Here is a 25464-nt window from a genome sequence, read left to right on the forward strand (position 1 = left end):
AAGTAAATGATAAGGCAATATCTTCTCGAGGAGACTGCCAAAACAGCCTTGGTACAACTTCACTAGCACTGCATTTATTTCACAGGAACTAGAGAATCGTTCCCAGGGTTATTCACCCAGTTAAACCATGGTCGATGCATTACAACATTTGAATTGCATCGGACCGACTGATCAAGGAGTATGGTGTTTTCTTGGGTTTCTTAAAACAACAGACATGAACCACTGTGGGTAATCCTTCAGAATCTCAGCTTATACATGATGACAGAGAAACCCAATGAATTTTCAGCAGCAGAATGAACACAGATTTCCAATTAAGTTAAACCTGAAACGGGCACATCCGATTTTTTGAGATCTCGATCATGGTACGTGGTATTTACAGATCTCGAGTTCCTGTTTCCTTCAGATCCTTAAAATAGCAAGCTTGCCCAAGCAGCTACAAACGCGAAACCTCCAACGGGTGCCAACATGGAGTAATCTCTGTCCTCATACAATGCCGCTGCGTAGCACCTAAAATATTTTGCAGTTAGTGAGGAAGTACAGATGATATCCAGATTCCAAAAATTGAGCAAATGGGATTGTTAATGATCATCAAACGAAAAATTGTGGCATCTAGCAGCAAATGGATGATTGTATAGTGCGAGACAATAGCAATTTATACCAACTAAGGAAGGCATGATCGGATGTATCTATCTCCTACAATGCCTAAAGCTAAAAAGATGTAATTCAATACACCATTGCCAATTTCCATGAAACTTCATTTTTACAAAGAATCTAGGTCATTATACCAAGTTAATTGCCAAACAAACCCAAGTCATCACTATATTCAATTCGCTGCATGCGAACTGTACATACTCACAGGCACAACACAATCATCGCAAGTCCCACACCATAATAGAGGGAGCTCATGATGTGAAATATTAGCGGAGAACCACAACCACCCCACTCCCCCAAGGATCATTACAAGAGCGGAACCTCAAAGGGGAAGCTTTTAATGCTTGCTAACAGAGAGGAAAAAGAAAACAACAAACAAGAAAAGCTCTGAAAGCCCCGATGCATTTGCTGAGGCTCTTTTCACAAAGATGCAAAGATGGTTGACGCCCACAAGTAGGTCTCAAAGTTTACACAACACACTCTCTCTCAGCCGCGACAGTGGTGAAGCAGCAAGTAAAAAGACCAAAAATCCATTTTGTGGTAATGGAATCACTTAAAACAACTTCAGAAGTTTCTTTTGGAAACAAAGGCGTTTCTCAGGTTTTCGGTGAAGAATATTTTAGAAAACATCCACCAAGTCAGTTTTGTATCGTACTAAGAAGGTAGTTAAATTTCAAGAAAAATTCATCAGAATTGTTGATGTCGACGAAATTAGAAAGAAATATGAAACCAAGAAGCATAGGAAGTCTTCCAATCCAATTTGTGGATTTGGAAACTATGAATAGGTGGTGTAGTCCTTACCAAAAAAAAAAAAAAAAAGGTGGTGTAGTCAACTCAAGTCAAGTTGGCAAACAGAGAAATTCTCCTAGAACCACCGGTAGACTTTACATGGTCGTCGCTTTCAAACTAAACCTGCACAAGGTGAAAACACCTTTTGCTAGCACACAAAGCAAGTTCTGGTTCCCTGCAAAGCAAGGGAATAAGTAGGTCTCACAAGATCCTTATCACCCACCATGCCAGAGAAAAAAATTAAAATGTCTTGTTTTGTTCCTCCCAACTTCAAAGCATTAACTTTTTTTTTGGTCTAATCAAAGCATTAACTTCACTATGCAGATACTTGCCACTCTGGCCCTAAATCCTTAGAATTTAGATGCCAAGCGCCATCCAAGAAAGTAACAGAGGATACCAAATTCTATGATGTCCTAAATGCTAAAAATGCATTCCTACTTCGACTTTCCTATGGAAAACAATCTCCACTCGCAAATTTCAGGCTTATAACCCCAAAAGAATTCATCATATCAATACAGCATATGGGTGAAATAACATAAAGGGGCTAAGACTTACGACCCGGAGAACAAAACGATTCCAGCAGTCAAGAGCCCTCCGAACTGAAACAGGAAACGAGGTGAACCCACATATTAGAACTGCATAAGCACTTCCATAAAAGAGTAACCAGCTAAATTGAACCGCCTCTAGTTAACATTTAATAACAATTCTTCCACAACAACTCAGCAATCAGCATAACATTAGTTCCTTCCAAAATCAGCAATAGAAACTTTTCCGATTGCAAGAACAATCAGTGTTGAAGGAGAAGATGTACTCACGACATGGGGACGTTTGGTGAAAGGGGCAGTGACAAGTGCAGCCGTGTGAACCAGATGGTACAAAGAGGCTGTTTGCCATACCTTCACATGATTTTCAGATAGAAAAAAAAGATCCACCAAAAAAACAGAAGAAACCCATTCAGTCCTAACAAAATCAGACCCTTAAACGAAAGAATCGAAAGCAAGCACGCGCGGCCATGGAAATGCACCTCCTTGTAAGAGGGATTTTGGGGTCTGAAGACATGGGCGCCATACGTCCCCAATCCAAGAGCCGCTACTCCTGCTCGTACAACCAAAGATATGATCTTTCTCGAACAGTTCGATGATCCAATTTGTCACAGAAGACAGAGAGAGAGAGAGGATACCAGAGACGGCAGCGACTTTGTGCCAGGTGAGAGCGTTCATGTCTCTTCACAGTCTTGATCTTCCTCCGAGCCCCTTTTTGACTCCCTGCAAAATTTCTGCAGATGATCTTGCGAACCAACGCTCGCTCCTCCCAGCTGCTACGACAACGAAGGGAAGAAGGGATCGGAGCGATTACTGGTCAAACTCTTTCTTCATCCGTCCGCCAACCGTTCGTTAAAATGCCCGCCCCCGTCACGGCAAGAACAATGCAGGGTCCCGACAAAAAGCTAGCGTCTTCTCCAGGGGCCCGCGACGAGTTAGGCCTGACTCCATCGATCCCATTAAAGCTTCCCACCAATGGGCCGATCACGAACCCAATTTCTCCGGCCCAAAAGATGGAGAGAACAACGATCCAACGGGTCGTCGTGCGAACTGCGAACAAGGGTCCAGATTTTAGGAGCGAGAGCACAGAGACGGCAATCATCACTTACCCCGTGAACGTCAGTCGCCTGGCCTGATCAAGATAGATGATCACGGGTCCATGCAATGAGCTTTCGTGCCGGAGATCAAACAGGGGAAAGAAGAGGACAAATGAAGCTTGCCACCATCTGTATAGAGGAGGCCAGCTGATCGTTTGCAGGAGGCAAAAAGTTCATCAAGCAATGGACCTCTCTGGGCTGATCAGATTTGGACAGGCGTGATAAAAGTTTTTAGGTGGTCCCCGTCGATGGTTAACATGTACTAAGTTACATGATGTTTTGTTACATGATAATGCCCACAACTCATGCGCCTTGGGTCCTCACTACAAAGCTGTATACCCAATAGCAAATTTTGGTGTTTGAAGGGGGGAAATGTGCACATTTCATATAGATGTATGATCGATTTACACGGTTAAAATTAAGACGATCCGTATTAAAAGCGATGGGAGCGATGTAAGTAAAACGTGATTCACTTTGTCTAAGCACTACCAATTAATCCTTTTATCACAATGTTGAAGAAATAATTTCCTCGGAACTCACATGACTTCTTCGTTCAAAGGGTTATTTCGAATTATTTGGTTTTGTCGATCTCAAGAAAGCGACATTACAATATTTACGAGATTGAGAGGTCAGATTAATAATAGCTAAAAAAGACCAGATAATAAACTGCCATGAGACGCATCTCTCTTTCGATACAAATGCTTCTTGCTGCTATTTCTCGAAAAATCATTCTCCAAATATCGTAACTCATCGTGACAATGCACAAATTCTCCTAGTTTACTTTAGTTGAGAAAATTGTTTCGCCGACTTAGATATACTTTCGCTATTTAGTGACCAAACGGACTTAATTTATCATGAAATCGCTATTATAAAGTATTTACATGTTAGGATATGCAATCATGCATATCATCCAAAGTGAGTGCTTGGGCAGAGATGTCCTGCTCCCTCCCATTGAAATCCAAGGAAAAGAGAATATTCACCAACTAAATAGTACAAATCGCTCCCCTTAACTGTCAACATCAAGCCCAGCTTGGAGGCCAGTGGCCACCTAAGCAGCTGAACTTCAATTAGCTCTATTACAAAAATAACAAATACATCCTTCAATCATAAGCTTAATATGGTATATATTAAATAATTTCTCCCTTCGTTTATCTCATTCTATCAAAGCAACCCATAATTTGAAGAGCATCATACAAGAATATCTGCCACTAAAGTTGTAAATGGAAAACCATCTACATTCGCATAGAAAGTAAATTTCTTTATATTAATCAAATTCAACACATAAAAATAACGTTTCCCGTTAGTTAATTCGGCTAATTCATTATATATTTAAGTTAAAACCACCATTTATATCTATTCATCGAGTAATTAATCACTTTCTTTCTATATTCATCGAGTAATCAATCACTTTCTTTCTATACATATATAACTATCATTCCTTTCATTTTGCATACGTGTCAGTATGATTTCGGGACACAATGATTATTATATAAAATTTGCATTATCATCTCAAAAGTAATTAGAATTAGTATGGTATAAACCAAATAATGCAATAATGATCGGACAAATTGATCATCATATAAAAAGCGGGATATGACATTTATTTCTAATATTCTAAACAAAAGAATTTATAATGGATATAGACTGGCGGGTCGCTTCACTAGCTTTTTCCTTCCCTTCTACGCTCAAGCTTCAAGTTTTTTTCCCTAAGAAAAAGGTCAAAACTAAGAAAAATGGTAAAAACGATCTGATGTTTCTCTTTCGTCAGACGTTCACGGGCTTGCAGAGGAACATGAGCGACGAGGACGCGCCCGCAGACCCGTCACCGAATCTGGTGCCACCACCAGCGCTCCCATTCCCGAGCCTCTCGTAGTAGTCCACGCAGAACAGCGAGAGCGACAGCTGCAGCTCCTCCCGGGACCGGACCCGCCACGGGAGCTCGGCGCGGCGGGACCGCCCGAGGCGGCTGAGGACGGGGCGGATGCAGACCATGTAGAGGCGGCGGTAGCCGCCGAGGGCGGAGACGACGGGGCGGACGGAGGAGGGAGGGGGAGGGGAGAGGTGGCGGAAGCAGAGGTGCTCCCAGACGGAGTCGTTGCGGGCGAGGGCGGACCAGAGGCGGCAGACGCAGGCGGCGACGCAGAGGGAGCGGCCGTCGAGGCGCTTCAGGATCTCGGCGAGGACGTCGACGTGGTCGTTGATACAGAACTTGGGTCTCTTCTCTTTGCAATGGTGGTGGTGGTGCACCATTTTTCAGCTCAGACAGTGAGCGAGAGAGAGAGACAGAGAGCAGTGAGGGAGAGAGAGGAGAGGGCTGAGGGGGTTTATATAACGTGGGAGTGTGTCAAAAGGACGTTGATTACCTGTGAGGAAAAAGAATAGCGTGGAGTTTAAGGGATTTGACTTCACACGAGAGAGAGAGAGAGAGAGAGAGAGAGAGAGAGAGAGAGCGAGAATCGAGGTGAACAAGAGAAGAGGCCAAGAGGAAAAGTTACAAGATGAAGAACTGGAATCAATGCAGAGAGTTGCATTTTCTTCTCCTTTGCTTGTGTGTGTTTGTAAGACAGAGAAAGAGAGGGAGGGGAGATGAATATAAATTGTCTGAGAGTCTTTGTTGGGTAATGGTTTTGCAAACTTCAAGAATTGGGGGCCGTTGTGAAATCACTGACTTTCGAGACCATCATCAGTAGTCCCTCTCTCTCTCTCTGTCCCTCCTTTTTCACTTCGATGTAGGGTTCTGTCTGCAACTGCAACTCTATTTCTCCCTTCTCACTTATGTCTTTGTTGTGCATGGAAGAGTGGCAGTGACCATTCACGGGGGCGAAGAAATTATTGGCCAAACTCGAACTCCAAATTTCAAAAGTTGTCAAGCATTAATAAAAAGTTATTGGGTAGTTCTGCATAAAAACAATTTCCCATGTGTCCATAACAAGGACCCTAACGCTCAAGGGGGGTGAGCGATGAAGGGTCCGGGCGGGACCCTTGTATTGGCCTAAAATATTGTCCAAGTTCACCCGTTAAGGAAAAATGAATAAGAACGGGCTATGTATGCCTAGCTCGCATCCACTGGATCTAGTTGTCCGAGCCTCAGAGTTGTAAACACTTCACCAGACTCATTAAAAGTGTCTTCTAACTTTAATTGTGGTGGATCCTTGATTGCCAAATCCATCATCAGGTCTAATTAACACAAAAGCCCATTCTCTCTCTTTCTTCCATATGCCTGCCCGTGTAGTGATCATATCGTCATTGTTGTCGAGAATGTCGGGGGGAAGGGGGGGTGGGGGGAGAGAGAGAGAGATTTCTCTATACCTTTGGTCCTCGACAGTAACTATTCCAACATACACCCCATTGAGATATGGAAGAACAGAGTCATCGAGATATATGGAGGCCAACGTCTAAAGGAGAAGGCGAAGTTTGCTGTGCTGCACCTATATCGCTTGACCTTAAGATGATTTGTTTGCTCATTGATGGTGACACGACAAAGAGAGATGGAGACTTGTTAGAGAGGGAGGGGGTTGGAAGGGGAAGGGTGGGAGTAACTATTCCAACACACTCCACCATCAAGATATGGAAGAAAAGAGTTGTCGAGATCTATTGAGGCCAACTTCTAAAATGTAGGCGAAGTTTGCTGCGCGTACATCGCTTGATCTTTAGAAGATTTCGTTGCTCATTGTTGGTGACATGATAAAGAGAGATGGAGAGTTGTTAGAGAGAGAGAGAGAGAGAGAGAGAGAGAGAGAGGACAACGATGGCCGAACGACGACGTGACGGTGGATTGACCGCTTGGTGATAGCTTTGACAGCGTCATGGTGGCTAGTCACATGGGAAGGAAGTGAGACAAGAGGATTGAGTTAGGGCTTTGTGAAAGTGTCTATGTAATTTTCCCATATGGGAAATACCACGCATATTTTTCATGTGTCGATTGCTTGATGAAAGACTTGCCTAAATTGGAGAGGCAAGCATGGCTTGTCCCACCTTTTTCCTCGAGCATAACTCTACAAGGCCTCATTTTTCTCATTTATGAGATTTCCTAATTCCTTTACATGCACTAAAATTTAAAACCTCTTTTAAGCCACATGTATGGCTTTTGCACGAATTGGACTTTTAGGGTGCGTTTGGTAATCATTTTGTTTCCGGAAACAATTTCTACTTAGAAATGATTTTTCTTTATTCTGTTCTCGGAAACAATTTTTAAGCATTTGAAAGCATTTGGTAATGGCTCAAAATTTTCATTCCTGAAATAGAAAAAGAACATAAATGCGTTTAGTAACTGCACAAATTTTTTTTTTGTTAATAATATTTTGATAATATTTTAAATTTTTTAATATTTCTTTCTTTTCTTTTTTCCTTCTTCTCCTTCTTGGCCATGGCCGGCGAGGGTGTCGGGGCCCTTGCCGGCGAGGGCAAGGGCTGGACCGTCTCGGCTTGGGCGAGGGTCGCTGTCGAGGCTCGTGGCCTGGGTGAGGCCTGGATCCTCGCCGTCACCCTTGCCAGATCCGGCGAGGGTGGCCCTCACCCAGGCAGCGAGCCTTGAGGGTGACCCTTGCTGGCTCGGGCGAGGGCGGCCCTTGCCCAAGCCGTGAGGGTCCAGCCCTCGCTGGATCCGGCAAGGGTTGTGACGCCCTCGCTAGCCCTAGTCTGTGGCCGGTCACCGGCCACAGGCCAGGAAAGAAGAAGAACCGGCCACAGCCCGGATGGAAAGAAGAAAAAGAAAAAAAAATCTCTTCTATTTTTGATTCTTGTTCCCAGAATTAAGAATCAACATTTTTTTGGATTCTTGATTCTGTTCCAAAACTGATTTTGGGAACAAATTTGTGCCCGAGAACAAAAAATTTACCAAATGGATTTCTGTACTTTTTTTGTTTTCGAAAATAAAATAATAGAATCAGTCACTATTTGGCAAGTTACCAAACACACCCTTAGTCATCTCATTCTTTTATTACCATTTTCTAATAGTCCAGACCTTTCATATCAGATGGTTGTGCTTGTGCATGCAACTTGAGCAATTCCCTCCGCGTTCTACTCCAAGTAGCCTTGTAACATTCACGCGTAAGGTCTCATTTCACGGTTTCGACATATCTGCTAGTCGAGATCGATTTAGCATAATAAAGATATTTAAGGTTTTCAAAGTTTTTTTCAGAACACTAATAAAATTAGAAGCGATAACGTTTTGTTTTAGAAAGAAGAAAGGAGATTTGGGTGGACTTTAACACCTCAACCAAAGAGCCTCTAGTTCTATTACGGGAAATATATATATATATATATATATATATATATATATATATATATATATATATATGTATTGTCTTAAAGATTTATATGATTGTATGTTGAATTAAGAAAAGTACTTTACACGTACATTTCAGACATTTTATGAGATGGGCATTTAAACTCAGAAACCAAGTTGTTTATCAAATTTGGATGAAGCTCAATATTCCAAGATATCCAAACAATTGTTTCTTTTTGCATAGGATCCTGATTGAGAGATTAGGTTACGATTGTCTTTTTCTCGAATAATGCTAGAGATATAAATAATGGAACACAAAGTAATGTGATGTAACGGGATAGACATCTAAACAAATTCATCCAGACTCAAGTTTCCTAATAAATAACAACACTTTTTATGTCGTTTTATAGATCAACTTGAAAGCTACTAGTCGTATATCGTCATTTTTTGTTTTGTTTTGTATCTTTTACGTTTTGCAAGGTTAAATTTATTTTATGCACGTAATTTTGTTTATCCAACATCATTTCCCATATATTCTTTTTGGTTGATTTGCCACCACTTGTTAAGTGAGCTAAACTCTCTCAGGTTAATTCTATAGCCTCAACGATATTTTACTCGTACAATTAGATTTTCTAGGGGTTTAGTGGTTAGGTGGTGTTTAGATTGGCTCTCGTGCACCTCAACTGATCCATCCCACCAAACGAATTTGAGGGCGCACTCTCCCAGATCGGTTTGATGCATTCGGAATTTTACTTCCCGAAGTGCTCCCAGATGCTGTATCATCACATTTATGGATCATCGATCGAATACTGCTTTAAAACTTTAACCTGTCATGACACCAAGTAAATAAACAACTATGAATTCTAGGAAAATTATGAAGCTCAAATACGAAAAAGGAAATGTCGCATTCAGATCATTCAACGAGAAGGGCCCCTCGGATTCATGGTCAGGCGAGCAGCTACATGGTTGTCTTTTGGACTTTGTCTCAATAGAGTTGGCACTTCGCCCGGCAAAGGAAAAAAACCAAGTCCTGCGAGACACAAAGCATGAAATTTCGACACAAAAAATCACCAAGAAGGTCTGTCTAGAATCGACCTCAGACGCACATAGGCTTCTTCTATAATGGAAAAATAAAATAAAATAAAAATAATTGGACCCACCTATATATATAGACATATAATAATAATATATAAATATAAATATACGTATATATGAATGGATGATAGAGGCTGAGAGGGAGTGTCATTGGGAGTTGTTCTCTTTCGTGTTTGGACTTGTTTGTTGGACACACTTGAGGAGCACTTTTCCCTATTCTTGCTTGGAGGAATTTGATAATTGCTAAATTACAAAAGCATACCCGTAAAGTGCGCGAAAAAAGAAGGAAAAAATCTTTTTTTTTTTTTTTCACATATCTTCACTCACTCCCCGAACAACTATCATTTGTACTTAAGTTGCTTGTAAAGTATGTGCCTCACACAAACAAGTCAACACGCATATGAGTGTTTTCACCATGTCCATTTGCCATACGCCCTTATTCATGGGTAAAAATTCCATCACTTATCTATATGTATTGGCATGGATGTTTTCGCACTGAAAAAAAAATCATATAGCTACAAATCATTTAAGTTAAAAATCGAGTAGTGCCGGCGTAAGCCTTCAAATCTGCGAATAAATTATATGTGATGCATGATGTGGGAATGACTTTGAAGATCTTGGTTAGTTAAAATAAGTTTCGGGTCCAAGGCGAGGAAGCATTTGAAGCTCCTAATGCACCAATGACGCTGAGAAGCAAGTTAATTAACATTTGCTTGCTAAATTGGGAAACCACATTTAGCACTTTCGACGTAGGAAGAGAAAACATCATCGTAAGAGTACGATTTGTTATATCACGTGTCAATGGCGAGCGATTTAAGATATTGCACTTCGCGCATATTTGATATACAAAGTTTTAATAGATCCTCAAAGTTTATGACATTTATGAAAAGAATTTTCAGAGAGGCAAATGTGACTTATATACTATACAAAACACATCAAGGGTCAATGCCTCTCCATTTTTCCATAATTTAATGACAAAAAGTGAATCCAATGATACGATCACATCAGAAAAGTTAGTGTGTTGACATGTGTAATGATCTCTCTCTCTGTCCAGCTAATCTCCATGATCAGTAGCATCCAAAGAGCTAGTTAAAACGCCATTTTTGTTGGCTTCTCCACTGACACGAGCTCATTATTAAATGATTTGTATAAGCCCCTGGTCAATGTCGGGGACATACATACATATGAATGTAGTTTTTAAAGAGGGTTTTGTTTTGTTTGTTTGATCGAAGTGCTGGGTTTGCATTGAAAATCTTTTGGGAGACTTCGTGCATGTGATGATAAAAACTCGACAACAACGTGAAAAGGACCAAGACGTGAGTACAAAACATGAAACAACAACAGCAACCCTAAAAGGGGTTTCATTTCAAGAATTGTTGCGGTGTTTGGGTATAGACCGACCTTTCTTGCCCTAACTGCTCCTTTAGCCACGAGTTAGCGACGAAGGAATTTGTGAATATTTCTTGGCCTTGTATTTTGCTATATTGAGTTATTCTTTTCGTTAGAAGTTTCTGATGGGGCTTCTTTTTAGGTGTGTTACGACAATAATCTTATGTTAAAAGTTTATGCTATGTGTCGAGAAATTGACGTGGAAGCAAATGGATATGTACAAGTCGGGCTTTACGTGTAAAAGAAAGGATGTCGATGTACTTATGTCGTCATCGAAAGGTGTGAATAAAATAATACGAAGACAATACGAATCGATAACAAAAGTGAGTACCTTTCATTGAAGCTTGTAACTTGTATACTGATATCACTGTATACTGGACAACCGTTTACATAGAAAGTTTAAGGTTTTTTTCAGCATAATAGTTGTCTAATAATATATATCGACCATCTTGTTAAATAGAAGGAAATTACCCTTGATGTACACAATAATCATTCTAAAATATCAAGCGGTTGATATTTAATTCGCTTTCTTATTCCCTGTAAGCACACAAGCAAACACAATAAAAGAAGTTTCAATATCTTGTGCAATTGGGTCTGATACAATTTAAGTGCTTCTATGTAATAGACTATTCATTGATATAGTATCTTTCCATGACTTTAGACGAATTTCATGACCATGAGATATGTATGTAACAAAAAAACAGACATCTACAGATTAGAGTCCTCCAAGAAGTCGTCTTTTTATCCATTATAATATCTTGTTTTGTGGAAGTTTGATCACTTTGTGATCGAGCCCGAACCAGAAAACAAGTTTCTTTCTACTTGTCTTCCCAAATAGCCTATTTGTCAAATTAGCCTACTAGGATTCAGATCCTACGGATATGAAACTTCTATCTAACATTAGTAAGGAAATTAGAAAATTGCCTTTAATCCAGAAAGAGATGTATCCAGGCAAAACAGAGATGGAATCATACATTTCTTATTTGTTACATTCACACTATGTTCTAGCGACTGTGAAACAACTGGAACTTAACAACAGACCAATTCAATCTAAGACCACCAAAGAAGGTAGTTCCCAAATGAAGAGCACGGCAAGTTTTGTTCTTGTGCCCTTGTTTTTTAGCTTCTGTGCCTTTGTTTCTTCTTCAGGCGAAAATTTTTCACACTCCGTCGAGCCCTTTTTCCCGCGATCCACTTGTGCCCGATCACCACTCCAATCACTAGTCCACTGGCATACTGCACCGAGACAATCTTCCAGTCTATTTCATCTGGACTCCTTGACTTCTGATCTCTTCTTCCGATGTTGAAGATGGTGGTGGTAATGCATTGAGCTCTCCGCATTTCCTATAAAAAGGAGTACCGCACAACCCTGCTTTCCCTCCGTATGAGTTGGTTACAAATGTATCACGACTGTTGCAACTGTGGTCTGGGCCCAGTCAAATGGTTTTAAGGCACATTGAAGAATGCAAGCGATGGGAGTCGAGTCAACTCTTGTGGGATCTCTCCTGAGAGCTGGTTCCAAGAAAGGTCCAATGCTTCCGAATTTGTTAGGTTGGTCAAGGATGAGGGGATGGGACCGCCGAGAATGTTCTTGGAAAGGTTGAGCAACTGAAGCTGCTTTAGGCTTTCAAGAGACTCAGATATCTCTCCAACTGTTGCTTGAAAGATCGATCAATGTGAGATGTTTGTAGATCCTTGAATACTTTAGTTGCGCGAGCCTTTGTTTGTCATTATAATAAAGGGTCGAAGGACGTGTATCGTGGGCAGAACCTGTGAGACAGGTTCTTGATGGGATTTATGATTTACAGATCTGTGTAGGCCAAACAGTCCACTTGATGTACTGCTGCAATTTTCATGGCAGTTCAATGCTCAAAGTACTTAGATGGCAAGCTACCGGCAATTGTTCTAGGATAGGTCGATGATCTGAAGCCTCGGGAAACTATAGTTACTTCCATGTTCCCCAACCACCCCATGGAATGTGTTAGCTTGCCAGATTAGCACGACGAAAAGTGAGCCCAACCATGACGGAAAAGTGTCATTGATTTGATCATCTTGCACACTTAGGAACTCCTACTCTTCACAGCCTGCGAGTGACCTAGGTAATGGCCCTTGGGATTGATTATAACTTAAATCAATTATCATCAGTTGCGCACACATTTTCTTGACTTGGGGAATTCTCCCTTGGAAGTTGTTGCTTGATAGGCTAATCACTTCCAGAGTGTCACTCAGATTGCTCAGACATTGGTGGAAGGGCACCGGTCAATGCATTGTAAGACAAATCTAGGGCATGTGTGGAGCTCAATTTGGAAATTGACGGCGAAACTTGTCCAAAGAGTGTTATTCGAGACAAGACGATGCAAGACGGTTGTCGGGGGACTTAAAGCAGTCCTTGCAGCTTGTTGAAGCTAAGTGTAGAGTCTGGAGCGTTGTCCATTTGAAGACATAAGGACGTTGCGGAAAGCCCGTCAGGGAACCAACAGCCTCTCTTAATTCACATCTGAATCATTCTAGTACTTGGCCAGTGTAATGCCACAAAGTTCACTAAGCTTCCGATGCGCACTTCTGTCCCATGACCACCATCTCCTGTCTCCCAATCTAGGGAAACCTGTCAATACTATGGGTGAATTAGTCTCAACGCTGAGTAAGCAAGTCACTGATTGATATAAGATAATCACGGGATGACATGGTATTTGGAAAGAGAGCGAAAGTGTTTGGAGCATTTGTTGTATAGAACCTGGATCAGGCGTTGACTACAGATTTGCATTGTGATTTGCGTTGCTTTTCATATTCAAAGCAATGTGAACTTAGTTTGATAATTGCTTTCTAAAACGGATTGAAAATGTGAAATGCTTCGCAAAAGTGACAAATGATTTGGCTTGTGAACTCTGATTATACAGTGAGTTGTGATGGTCCATACATTTATTTCAAAGTGGTATTGTTAGACTTAGTGCCATTTGATATTTATGTTTCAAGCTCTGTAACCAATACATATAAGAAATAGGAATGTATTTTTCTTTATCTTCTATATTAAAAAGATTTCACATATTGCATTTTTATGTGCCAATATATGAAGTTAAATAATTGCTTATTACTCCACATATATACTTAAATAAGTAATGAGCCCTTTTATGAAATTAATTTTTTCTTGGTGATATCAATGTTAGATAATCAGAAAAAGATTAAGTGTATTTTATATGATTGGTGAAAGATAGAATGGTTTCTAAGTAATTAATGTGAAAGAAAGTGGAAGTAAATAGAGCTTCCAGAGCAAAGTTTCATTTTACTTAACTTTCTTAATATTTATAGATTTTTCTGATATATGTCTCACATATATATGATTACAGAATGCTTTATTTAAAATTCATATGGACTACATAATATCTGTAGCAGAAAAACTTAGAAAAAGATACAGGTACTCAAAAATAGAAGACGAAAGATTTCGATCGAGTGTTCCTTGGTTTCGGACCATTTCTTCTACCTTCTTCGCCTTTGCTTTCTTCTGCCAAAGTTCTTCACAAGGCTCTGAGCCCTTCTTCCTGTGATCAAGGTGTTCTCGAGGACCAGCCCAATCACTAACCCACTCGCATACCCCATGCACACGATCTTCCAGTCAAATTCCATTGCACTTCCCGAATCTTGATCTTCTTCAGACGTCGGAGATGATGGCGGCGACGCTTTGGGATCTCCGCATTTTCTAGACAGAGGAGTGCCGCATAGCCCTGAGTTTCCCTTGTAGGAGTTGTTTTCGAATGTAGCAAACTGCCGTGACTGCGGTATCGGCCCGGTCATACGGTTATAAGATACGTTGAAAACCGCAAGTGAAGTGAGTTGCGTCAACTCCTGAGGGATCTCTCCTGAGAGCTGATTTTGAGAAAGATCCAATGCCTCCAAATTCGTGAGGTTTGCCAAGAATGGAGGCAGAGGACCGAAGAGAATATTGTTGGAAAGGTTGAGCAATTCTATTTGCTTTAGGCTTCCGATGGTCTCGGGGATCGCTCCGCTGAAATTGTTGCTCGAGAGATCAATCAATGTGAGGTATCCTTGGATCTTTGAGTAATTCATTTGGATGCCTTTGGCAATTACTCTCATAGAGTAGTCAAAGGTTGCGTCTGAAGAGAAAATCCAGGCCCGCTTAATAGCATCCCCAATGTAGCTTGATGAATTTGTCTCAGAAACTTTCATGGCAGCCCAATGCTTGAAGTATCCAGATGGCAAGCTACCGGAAAAAGTATTTTGGGATAGGTCAATGATTTGCAGTGTAGGGAACTCAACCCTATCAGCAGGTTCCCCAATAAGTTCGTGAAATCTGTTATCCCGCAATATAAGTACCTTCAAGTTGAGAAGTGAGCCTAACCATGACGGGAAAACATCACTAATTTGATTGTTTCCGAAATTTAGGAATTCCAAATCGTCACAGTTGCGGAGCGATCTTGGCAATGGCCCGTGCAATTTATTGAAACTCAGATCAATCATAATAAGCGCACAGGAATTCCCATTCAAATTAGGAATTTTGCCGATAAAGTTGTTGCTCTGTAAACTCATTACTTCCAAAGTACCACTCAAATTACTCAAACATTGTGGAAGAGACCCGGTCAAATTGTTATAAGACAAATCGATCATCTGGATAGACGTTAGATTGCATATGAGTGGTGATATTTCTCCCGAGAGCCTATTATTTGAGATGAAGTAGTACCACATTTCAGGAGGGGGAATAGGAACTGATCCTTGCAACTCGTTGAAACGGAGGTCTGCTACAACGAGTTGTCCCCACTTGAAAATAACGGGGTCTTGAGTAAAACTTGTTAGAAAGTTGCCAGAAAGGTTCAAATGATGTAGGCATTGTGGACTCACATTCAGAAACCATTCGGGAACTTGACCAGAAATGTTATTGTAGGATAGATCTAGGAAAAACAATTCTTCTTGAAATTGTAGAAACTCAGGGAAACCATTCAAGTTACATGAACCTAAGCCTAGAGCAAAGTACTGTTGATGTTTGTCGGTTTCGACGATCAATGACAGTTTGTTAGAGGATAACCCAAGTACTCGAAGGAATTCGATCTCTGCAAACCTATCTAACTTTACAGTGCCACTCAAGTTATTTGAATTCAAATTAAGAGTGTCGAGATTCTGTAATTGGAAAATTGTGCTTGGAATTGCACCATGGAATTGGTTGAATGAAAGGTCAACGTCAATCAACTGGGTGAGTATCCCCAACGAGAATGGAATTTCGCCACTTAATTGATTCGACCGAAGTGTTAAGAACCTAAGCTCCAGGAGGTTTTGGAAGGAGAGTGGAATCTCGCCCACTAATTGATTGTATCCAAGATCTAAATGAGTAAGTCGAGCTAGGTTTCCAATGGAAGACGGAATTTCACCTGTTAACTTATTTAAGCTTAAATCTAAACAAGTAAGTTGAACGAGATTCCCAAGAGAGGATGGAATTTGCCCAAAAAACATATTGCCCGCTAGACTTAAATCCTTAAGCTGGACCAAATTTCCCAAGAAAGATGGAATTTCACCCGTGAAAGAATTAAAGCGTAGATCTGAATGCTTCGTGTGACCAAGACGTCCAAAAGAAGATGGGATTTCACCTATAAATTGGTTGACATATAGATCGCCCAACGGAGGTTGTCTCCATCGACTGATGGGAGGATTGAATATGTTTAGGTCTACGAGTGTTGGGCCTATTAGCCTATTATTTGAGAGGTCTAGATGGACAAGTAGGGTCAAGTTACCGAGCGAATGTGGGATGTGGCCCATGAAGTTGGAGCCGGAAAAGTTCAAGTCCCCCAAGGAACCAAGATTTCCAATTGCCGGAGGAATCTGACAATTGAAGTCATTGAAGGCAAGGTTAAGGCTTCTTAGATGAAGAAGACGGAAAATACTGGTGTTGGAGTTGATTTTACCAGAGAGACAACTGCAACTGAGGTCGAGGCCGATCACGTGACCACTTACCTCATCACACTCAACACCAGCCCATGAACAGCAGTCGCTTTTAGCTTCCCCTGTTGATGCATTCCAGGATTCAATATTTGCTTGCACATCTGAAGTGGCGCTGGAACAACACGGAGGCTCTAAGGTGAAGAAGGTTGCCTTGAAGTCCAACAACGCAGATCTCTCGTCTTCACGGCAACGTGGTTGGGTTGAAGCAAGAGAGTGTGAAGCAACAATAGTAAGCAAGAGTATCATATAGCTGAAGTGAAATGACTCTTTTTCCATGGTTACCTTTCCAAACCTAGTGGCACTCTCAAACTCACTCTGCCGACTTGGGCGTACATGAGGCCTCATGATGGATATGTTATATATATAGCCAAGTTCTTCTCTGATGTCATTTTCATGCTTTAATCTAATGCACTGTTAATTATAATTAACAGATCATGTTAGCGCGTTAATGTTAAAAGACATGGATAAATTTGTCTCTTGACCTAGAATTCTTGCAACCCAAAGAGCATGCTAGCTTAGAAATTGCAAGATACTGAATGTCATTGTTTAGGCGCTTTAAAAATACATGCCTAACACCATTTCTTCCCCAAATAAAAGCTGAAAAAGAAGTATATAATACTTGATTTCACCCGGTTAGTGTAGAATTTTGTGAGACCACCGCAACTCTTTTAAAATAGGGTCCAGAAATATTTGAACTCAGGGCTTTCTGGTTTGATGACATGTTAAATTTTGCGAGACCACTCTAAATGATTTTAAAAGATTAAGCTGTTGACGAATGCGTGGTTTCAATCATTTAATATTCTAAATTAGGATCATAGTAGATTTATATATTGGTTATGTCATATTCTGTAATCTTGGATTTCCTATCTCGAAAAACTTGAATATAGTGTAAATACATGTGTGCAGTCTCCGAGTGTCAGGCGGTGTTTTTCTTTCCAATCACACACCTGATCAGCCATAGACCACATGATAAAACCCATTCAATTGGAAACCATGCAGCAGAAAGACAGCTTCAGACTGTCTGTTGAGATGACTTGCATGCCGCCAATGATGAAAGTGATGCAGAGTGAGGACTGATTGGGCCAAACATCAAGTCATCTCTTTCGCCTCAAATGAGATCATTCCCATTTCACATCTCTTTCTTCGTATGAAAATGTTCTTATCAAACTGCAAATACAAAATGCGACACCAGTCTCACAGCATGATTTGTCAATTATCGTGGCCGAATTGTACATATAACTACGTTCCATCTCTCAGCAATGGCAGTTTGCGTGCAAATGGGTAGTGATTGTAATAGTGGCGTTGACCGAGTCAATTGGGTAGCAAAAAAAAAAAGTTGACTCGTCTACAAAGGGTAAGAAAAACTGGACACTACAAAGGGAAAGTTAGGGCGCAAAGAGAAGAAAAGACAAAAGGAGAAAAAGAACGAAAGGGAAAAAGGAAGGCAAGTCCTATTTCATGGCATATCGCCTGAGGTGTTATTGGAATATTGGTACATGATCACAGCTCGTGTTGTTACCGGAGGACAGCGTATTACTTACTGACTTGCCATAGTAATTACTGGGCTGCCTGATCATACTTTTTTCTTTTTGCATATGGAGCATCGATGTAGTATTTTCTAACTTGTCCTAGGAAAAATGAAATTGTTGCTTGCCAAGAAATTTGGATAACAAAACATTTTAGTGTCTTGGGTCGGTTTTCTAAGTTATTTCCAAAAACATATGGGGTGAGTTTTGTCACGGCTAATTTAAGGTTAAGTTCAAAATGTCGTGTTTAGCACTTCTTGATTTTCAATTTGTTCTAACAATTTGTCCATCCATCAAATTCGTTCTCTAAAACTCTAAGGCTCCGTTTGTTTTATGGAAAATGACTCCCAGAAAAATGTTTTCTGAATTTTCTGGCTTTCGTTTCACGAAAAATAAACTAGTCGTGGAAAATATTTTCTACCAATGGAAATAACACATTCAGAAAACATTTTCCATATCTTCTTTCACCTCATTTTCTTTAAAATAACACATTTTTCTTTTCTTTTTTCCTTTAAAAAATCAAATTTCTAATTATTTTTTAAATTTCTTTTTTTCCCTTTTCTTTTTTTTTCTTCTTCCTTGACCGGTCGCCGGCCGCCGGGCAAGCTTGAGCCTTGCCTGATCCAGCGAGGCTCAAGCTCGCCTGTGGTCGATCACCGGCCGTTGCCGTGGCCAGCCAAGGAAGAAGGAAAAAAAAGAAAGAAAAAAAAGGAAAAAGAAAAATAATTAAAATAATTAAAATTTTAGAATTCTTTGGTAATTTTCCCTAGAAAATCAAATCGGATACCGAACGGCGAAAGATATTTTCCAGTTCATTTTCAAGTTTGAGCCGAACACCAGAAAATATTGTCATTTTGGAAAATTACCAAAAAATTTGAATTTTTTTAATTATTAAATTATTTTTATTTTCTTCGCCTCGCCTAATCCGGCGAGGCCTAAGCTCACCCAAGGCCGGTCGGACGAGCTCGGGCTTCGCCAGATCCGACGAGCTGGGCGAAGCTCGAGCCTCGCCCGAGGTCGCTAGACGTTGGTGAGGCTCTGTCGAGCTCGCCTGTGGCTAGTAACAGGCCGAGGAAGAAGCCAAAAACAAAAAAAAGGGAAAAAAGAAAAATTTAAAAATCAATTTTTTCTTAAAAAGAAAAGAAAAATGTGTTATTTGAAAGAAAATGAAGTGAAAGAAGATAAGGAAAATGTTTTCCGCTTTTCCTCACTTTTGAATGTGTTTTTTCAATTGGAAGAAAATGTTTTCCATGACCCATTTATTTTTCGTGTAACGAATAGCGGAAAATCCAGAAAACATTTTCTTGGAAGTTATTTTCCGTGAAACAAACGGAGCCTAAAAGAAACTTGTGGCTACGAGGTAGGTTCTCTCCTTTGATCTTTTCTGTCTTTTTTCTTCTTCATGGTCCCACGGCAGATTCCTGGGAAATAAATACTAAAGTCATCATCTTCATGCCGGCCGAAGTAATCAGCACGATTTTGCTTATCCGTAATCAGCTCTTAGTGGGGACCGAGAAAAGTGCTAGGCTAGACCAGAGTTGACGTTCTTGACACTTTACAAAGTCTTCGATGACCTTGACTTAAACATCTGTGCTTTTTTTCCTGTTACCCTAGAAAAATGCATAACAGTTTCCGTAACAATAAGGATTGAGGGAGTTGGACTCTTTGTTGAGTTAGATTGGTCTCACGAATAGACTCTAGGGGGATCCACCTGATCTTAGGACTGAGGTGCATTGATTCACATCCATTTAGTGCATCCAAATGTGGCTTCAGTACGTTGGTACCATGCTCTTGCACTTTGCAGACTTGCAGGGAAGAAAGGATAGCCTTATTCGCAGTAAGAATGTCTTATTATATTAGTAATGCCTCAATGGCAAAATCTTCTTTCACAAGGACGTGGAGTGCATAATAGTCATTGATACTACTCCCAGTGCTTTGGGATGAAACGTTATAGGATGGCACTTAAGTTCAAGTCATTCTTTTTCCGAGCTGTAGCTCCAAATACCACGGCCATGTCAAACTCTTCTGGCTTCCAATGAAAGTGGTAGAGCAATTGAGCAAGCGGAAGTTCAATACTGGCAAGACCAAATAATATGCGGGGACACATCCTTCTACCTGCTCCAGATGGAATATATTCGAAGTTAGTCCGTTTGTAGGTAACCCAAGAGTTTTCCAAATCTCTCTGATATAAAGCGTTCAGCATCATTCCATTGATCAGGATCTCTTCTGAGTGCCCACGCAATGATGATGACTATAGTTTTTGGCCGTATCTCATATACTGAGACTGCACGTCTGTCCCTAAACTCTCTCGTGATGAAGGGAACAGGAGGATGCAAGCGTAGAGTTTCTTTTAAGACTAGTCTAAAGTAGTGTAGTTGCTGGATGTCTTGCTCGTCGATCCTCTCTTTTCCGAAAGAACTCGCCGAAATTCAGATTTAGCTCTCTCCATTGCTCTGGGGTTCTTCACCATTTTGGCCATCGCCCATTCAAGCGTCATGACCGATGCAATATGAGGACTTTGACTCCGTCAAAAAGCGTGCGCAACAAAATAAAAAAGAAAAAGAAGACCACAAGAGATCGAAGAAATAAAGAGGAAAGTCCAGCTTCGTCCAGTCAACACAGAAAAGGAGAGCGAAGGTTTTTTGCGTATACGCTACGGAGATCTGGTGAAGCCGGATTGTTGCCTAACGCTCGTAAGATTCAAGTCTTTTGTTCATCTAATCAAAATGATTGTTGGAGTTAGGTCATAAATATGAAGTTATGTGATATTTGAACAGCGGGATTTGATTTCAAAGTTGTTAAGGTGTGAAATTACGTGGAAATGATATATTAGGACCTTGTGGAGAGTGAGATTTGACGGAAATCTCTTTCAATCTTGAAATGTAATGAAGGCTCTTATCATTTAGAGTAACGGTTTAGTCGGAGCGAAATTTAAAAGTTTCATACTGCATTGTGGACAATTTCCAATATCTGCTTTTGGCGACTTTTTTTTAATTTTTTCCATAAATAATGAAATTATATTGATTTATATTATTTGGACGATTTGTAATTATTAAATTCTAATGGGTGGTAACTTCAAGGTCACGTGTTCACACTTTGCTTCCCCAATGCCTCCCGTATTGATTGTGAGACTGTTGCTTGAAAGATCGATCAATGTGAGATATTCGTAGATCCTTTTTTTTTTTTTTTTGGTCAGCTTTTTCGTAGATCCTTGAATACTTTAGTTGTGGGAGGCTTTGTTGTCATTATCATAGAGCAGTCGAAGAATCAATGATCTAAAGCCTCGGGAAACTAGAGTTGCTTACAAGTTCCCCAATTACCCCGTGGAATCTGTTAGCTTGCCAGATCGGCACAATGGAATGTGAGCACAAACAGGACGGAAAAGTATCATTGATTTGATCATTTAAAAACTCTTACTCTTCATAGCATGCAAGAGCCCTTGGAATTGATTATTACTGAAATCAATCATCATCAATTGAGCACTCGTTTTCTTGACTTGAGGAATTCTCCCTTGGAAGTTGTTGCTTGATAGGCTAAGCACTTCCAGAGTGTCACTCAGATTGCTCAGACATTGGTGGGAGTACACCGGTCAAGGCGGTGGAAGACAAATCGAGGGCATGTATGGAGCTCAATTTGCAAATTGACGGCGAAACATGTCCAGAGAGTCTGTTATTCGAGACAATATGGTGCGAGACAGTTGTTGGGGGGACAAGATGGTATTGGTTGCCCATTTCGACATGGAATTACATCAAATGGATGCGAAAACGGTGTTCCTCAATGGAGAACTAAAGGAGGAGGTTTACATTAAAAAACTAAAAGGATTCTTCTATAGATGGCTTAAAACAAGCATCCCGCTAATGGTACTTAAGTTTCCATGGTGTCATCTCTTCATTCGATTTGTAGAAAATGTCATGGATCAATGTATGTGGGAGCAAAATTTGTTTTCTTGTCCTATATGTGGATGACATTTTACTTGCAACTAATAATAAGCGGTTGCCACATGAAGTGAAATAATTTCTCTCTAAGAGTTTTGACATGAAACATATGGGTGATGCATCTTATGTCATTGGTATTAAGATCCACAAAGATAGATCTCGAGACATTTTAGGACTATCTCATGAAACCTATATTAATAAAGTATAAAAGAGATTTCAGATAAAAGGTTATTCACCAAGTATAACATATATTGTTAATGGTGATAGGTTCAATTTAAACTAGTGTTCGAAGAACTATCTTGAAAGGAAACAAATGAAAAACATTTCATATGCTTTTGCTGTCGGAAGCTTGATATATGCTCAAGTTTGCTCGACCTGACATTGCTTTTGTTGTGGGAATGTTGGGAAGATATCGGAGTAATCTAGGTTTGGACCATTGGAGAGTTGTAAAGAAAGTGATGAGGTACCTTCAAGTTACAAAATGTTACATGCTTATGTATAAACGGATTGATAACTTGGAGGTAGTTGGTTATTCGAATTTGGATTTCGCTGGTTGCGTTGATTTTCAAGAATCAATATTTAGATACATTTTTATGTTTGTTGGCAGAGCTGTGTTCTGAAGGAGTGCAAAGTAGACTTTGATTGCTACTTCCACTATGGAGGCTAAGTTCGTTTCGTGTTTTGAGGCCACCTCGCATGTTGTGTGGTTGAAGAGTTTTATATCATGGTTTAGAGTTGTGGATTCCATTACTAGGCCATTAAGGATATTTTATGACAATTCAACAACGATTTTCATGTTTAAAAACAACAAAAGTGGTAGTCGAAGCAAACATATCGACATTAAGTATTTAGCCATAAGTAAACGTGTTAAAGAGAACAAAGTGATCATAAAACATGTTAGCACTGAATTGATGTTAGTTGATTGTTTAACTAAAGGCATGCCACCAATGAGTCATAAGGATCCGTGGTTAGGATGAGAATTGGTCATTTCATGTAAATTTTCTTCGTATGGACGAATTTATTCAACTCTTATTTATTTGTGATGTTTTCTCAATTCTAGTATACACATTCGTTTATTCTAAGAATAAAGATCATTTTTTACCTAGAATAAACATAAGCTTTATTCATTAAGTTTTGTTATCACATATGGGCTAAATTTGAAGAGATAAGGTGCATTGTGATATATGGAAGATAATACTTGTTCTAATAGAACTTATCGCCATGATTTATGTGTTTTGTCTTCAATATGAAGTTTTTTTTACGGAGTTGATTCGATATTTCGTTTGATGAAATGTTGGGATTAAGTGGGAGAATGTTATCATACCGATCGTTGGGGGATGTTACTTTAGAAGGCATGGACAAATATGTCTCTTGACTTAGAATTCTTATACCCCGAAAAGCACACTAGCTTAGAAAATGCAAGATACGGAATGTCATTGTTTAGGTGCTTTAAAAATATACACCTCACACCATTTCTTCCCCAAATTAAAGTTGAAACAAAACAATATAATATTGGATTTCACCTTTAGTTTGGAATTTTGTGAGACCACTGCAATTGTTCTAGAAAATGGACTTGAAATATTTGAATTCATGACTTTCTGCTATGATATCAGGTAAAGTTTTTTGAGACCACCTTCAACTATTTTAAAATATTAAGATGTTAGACGAACACGTTATTTTAATAATTTAAAATTGTAACAGTTAGAAATAGGAATATAGGATCATAGTAGATGTTTGTATTGTTTATGTAATATTATGTAATCTTGGATTTCCTAACTCGTAACACTTGAATAGAGCGTAAATACATGCGTGCGGTCTCCGTGCCACGCGGTGCTTTTCTCTCCAATCACACACCTGCATTAGACCAGATCGCAAAACCCATTCAAGTGGAAACTGTGCAACAGAAAAAGCTTCAGACTTTCTGTGGAGCTAACTTGCAGGTCTGCAATGATGAAAGGGATGTAGAGTGAGGACTGATTGGACCAAACACCAACTCATCTCTTTCGGACAAATGAGATTGTTCCCATTTCACATCTCTTTCTTCGTATGAAGATGTTCTTACATCGCTAGTTCCGTTGAATCGTTCACTAAGATGGTCTAATTACAACTTTTTTATCAAACTGCAAATACAAAATGGGGCACCAGTCCGACAGCATGAATTGTCAACTAACGTGGCTGAATTGTACAGATAACTACGTCCCCATATCTCTCAGCAGTGGCAGTTCGCGTGCAATTGGGCAGTGCTTGTAATAGTGGCGTTGATTGAGTCAATTGGGCATAAAAAAAAAGGGGATATGTTTACTAGAAGTCCTAAAACTTATCACAAAAGTGCAATTAAATTCTAAAATTTGTTAAATTGGTTCAATCGAGTTTTAAAGTTAACACCGTCTAATTTACTAACGGAAAATTGTTGACGTGGCGCTGACGTGTCTTATTTTATTAATTTTCTTGATACACGTGGCGTCCAACAAGCGTCACGTCAGAAAAAGTTGAAAAAAATGTAAATTAAATTAGAAAAAGCTATAAAAAAACAAAAACAAACAAAAAAGGGGGAAAAAAAAAATCAAAACCAATGGCTGCAGCGGTGGCCAAGCCCTCGCCAGTGGCCACTGCCACAGCCGTCGGGAAGTACCGGCAGAGGTCGCTTGGGCCTTCTCGAAGCCCGGCGACCCTCGCCGGCCCCCGGCGAGTCCCCAACGAGGGCCTGTAGCCCCCGATCTGAGGAAGGCCGCGACCCTCGCCCCAGATCTGAGCGAGGGTTGCTAGCCCTCGCCTGGGGCCGACGTGGGTCGGCGAGGCCTCGCCTGGGGTGGGTGACTCTAGGCGAGGGTCGTGCCCTCCCCTAGATCGGGGGCTGCATGTTGTCGCCGGGGACCGGTGGGGCCTCATCCGGGGCCAGCGAGGGTCACTGGGCTTCGAGAAGGCCCAGGTGACCTCCGCTAGCCCTTCCCAGCGGCTAGCCAGTGGTCGCCACCACAGCCACTGGTTGGGGTCTTCTTCTTTCTATTTTTTATTTTATTTTTATTTTTTATAGCTTTTTTCTAATTTAATTTTAATTTTTATTTTTGCTGACGTGGAGCTGTTGTTGGACGCCACATCATTGCCACGTGTCTCAAGAAAAGTAACAAAATATGACACGTCAGAGCCACGTCAGCATTTCCGTTAGTAAATTAGACGGTGTTAACTTTATGACTCGATTGAATCAATTTGACAAGTTTTACGATTTGATTGCACCTTTTGCAAGTTTTATGACTCAATTGCAATTTTGTG

At 40.3% G+C, this 25464-nt stretch overlaps 3 protein-coding genes across 3 annotated transcripts; all 3 read right to left on the minus strand.

The window, feature by feature from the left end:
- Positions 1–48: 48 nt before the first annotated feature.
- LOC115680606 (uncharacterized) lies at positions 49–2859 on the minus strand. The gene is made up of 5 exons (XM_030604426.2): positions 2621–2859; positions 2465–2535; positions 2256–2336; positions 1996–2039; positions 49–507 (listed from the first exon to the last, which is right to left on the minus strand). Exons 1-5 carry the CDS (start codon positions 2658–2660, stop codon positions 408–410), a joined length of 336 nt encoding a protein of 111 aa, XP_030460286.1. The 5' UTR covers positions 2661–2859; the 3' UTR covers positions 49–407.
- Positions 2860–4561: 1702 nt separating this feature from the next.
- On the minus strand, positions 4562–5891 carry LOC115680605 (F-box protein SNE). Its single transcript, XM_030604425.2, has one exon. The coding sequence runs from the start codon at positions 5327–5329 to the stop codon at positions 4844–4846; it is 486 nt and encodes a 161-aa protein (XP_030460285.1). The 5' UTR covers positions 5330–5891; the 3' UTR covers positions 4562–4843.
- Positions 5892–14264: 8373 nt separating this feature from the next.
- LOC130140996 (receptor-like protein 49) lies at positions 14265–17009 on the minus strand. The gene has a single exon (XM_056321566.1). The coding sequence runs from the start codon at positions 17007–17009 to the stop codon at positions 14265–14267; it is 2745 nt and encodes a 914-aa protein (XP_056177541.1).
- Between the last annotated feature and the right edge of the window lie 8455 nt (positions 17010–25464).

Source organism: Syzygium oleosum, unplaced genomic scaffold, assembly GCF_021117445.2.
Source record: "Syzygium oleosum isolate NSW1041296 unplaced genomic scaffold, Sole_v2.1 Sole_v2.23, whole genome shotgun sequence".
NCBI classification, from domain to species: Eukaryota; Viridiplantae; Streptophyta; class Magnoliopsida; order Myrtales; family Myrtaceae; genus Syzygium; species Syzygium oleosum.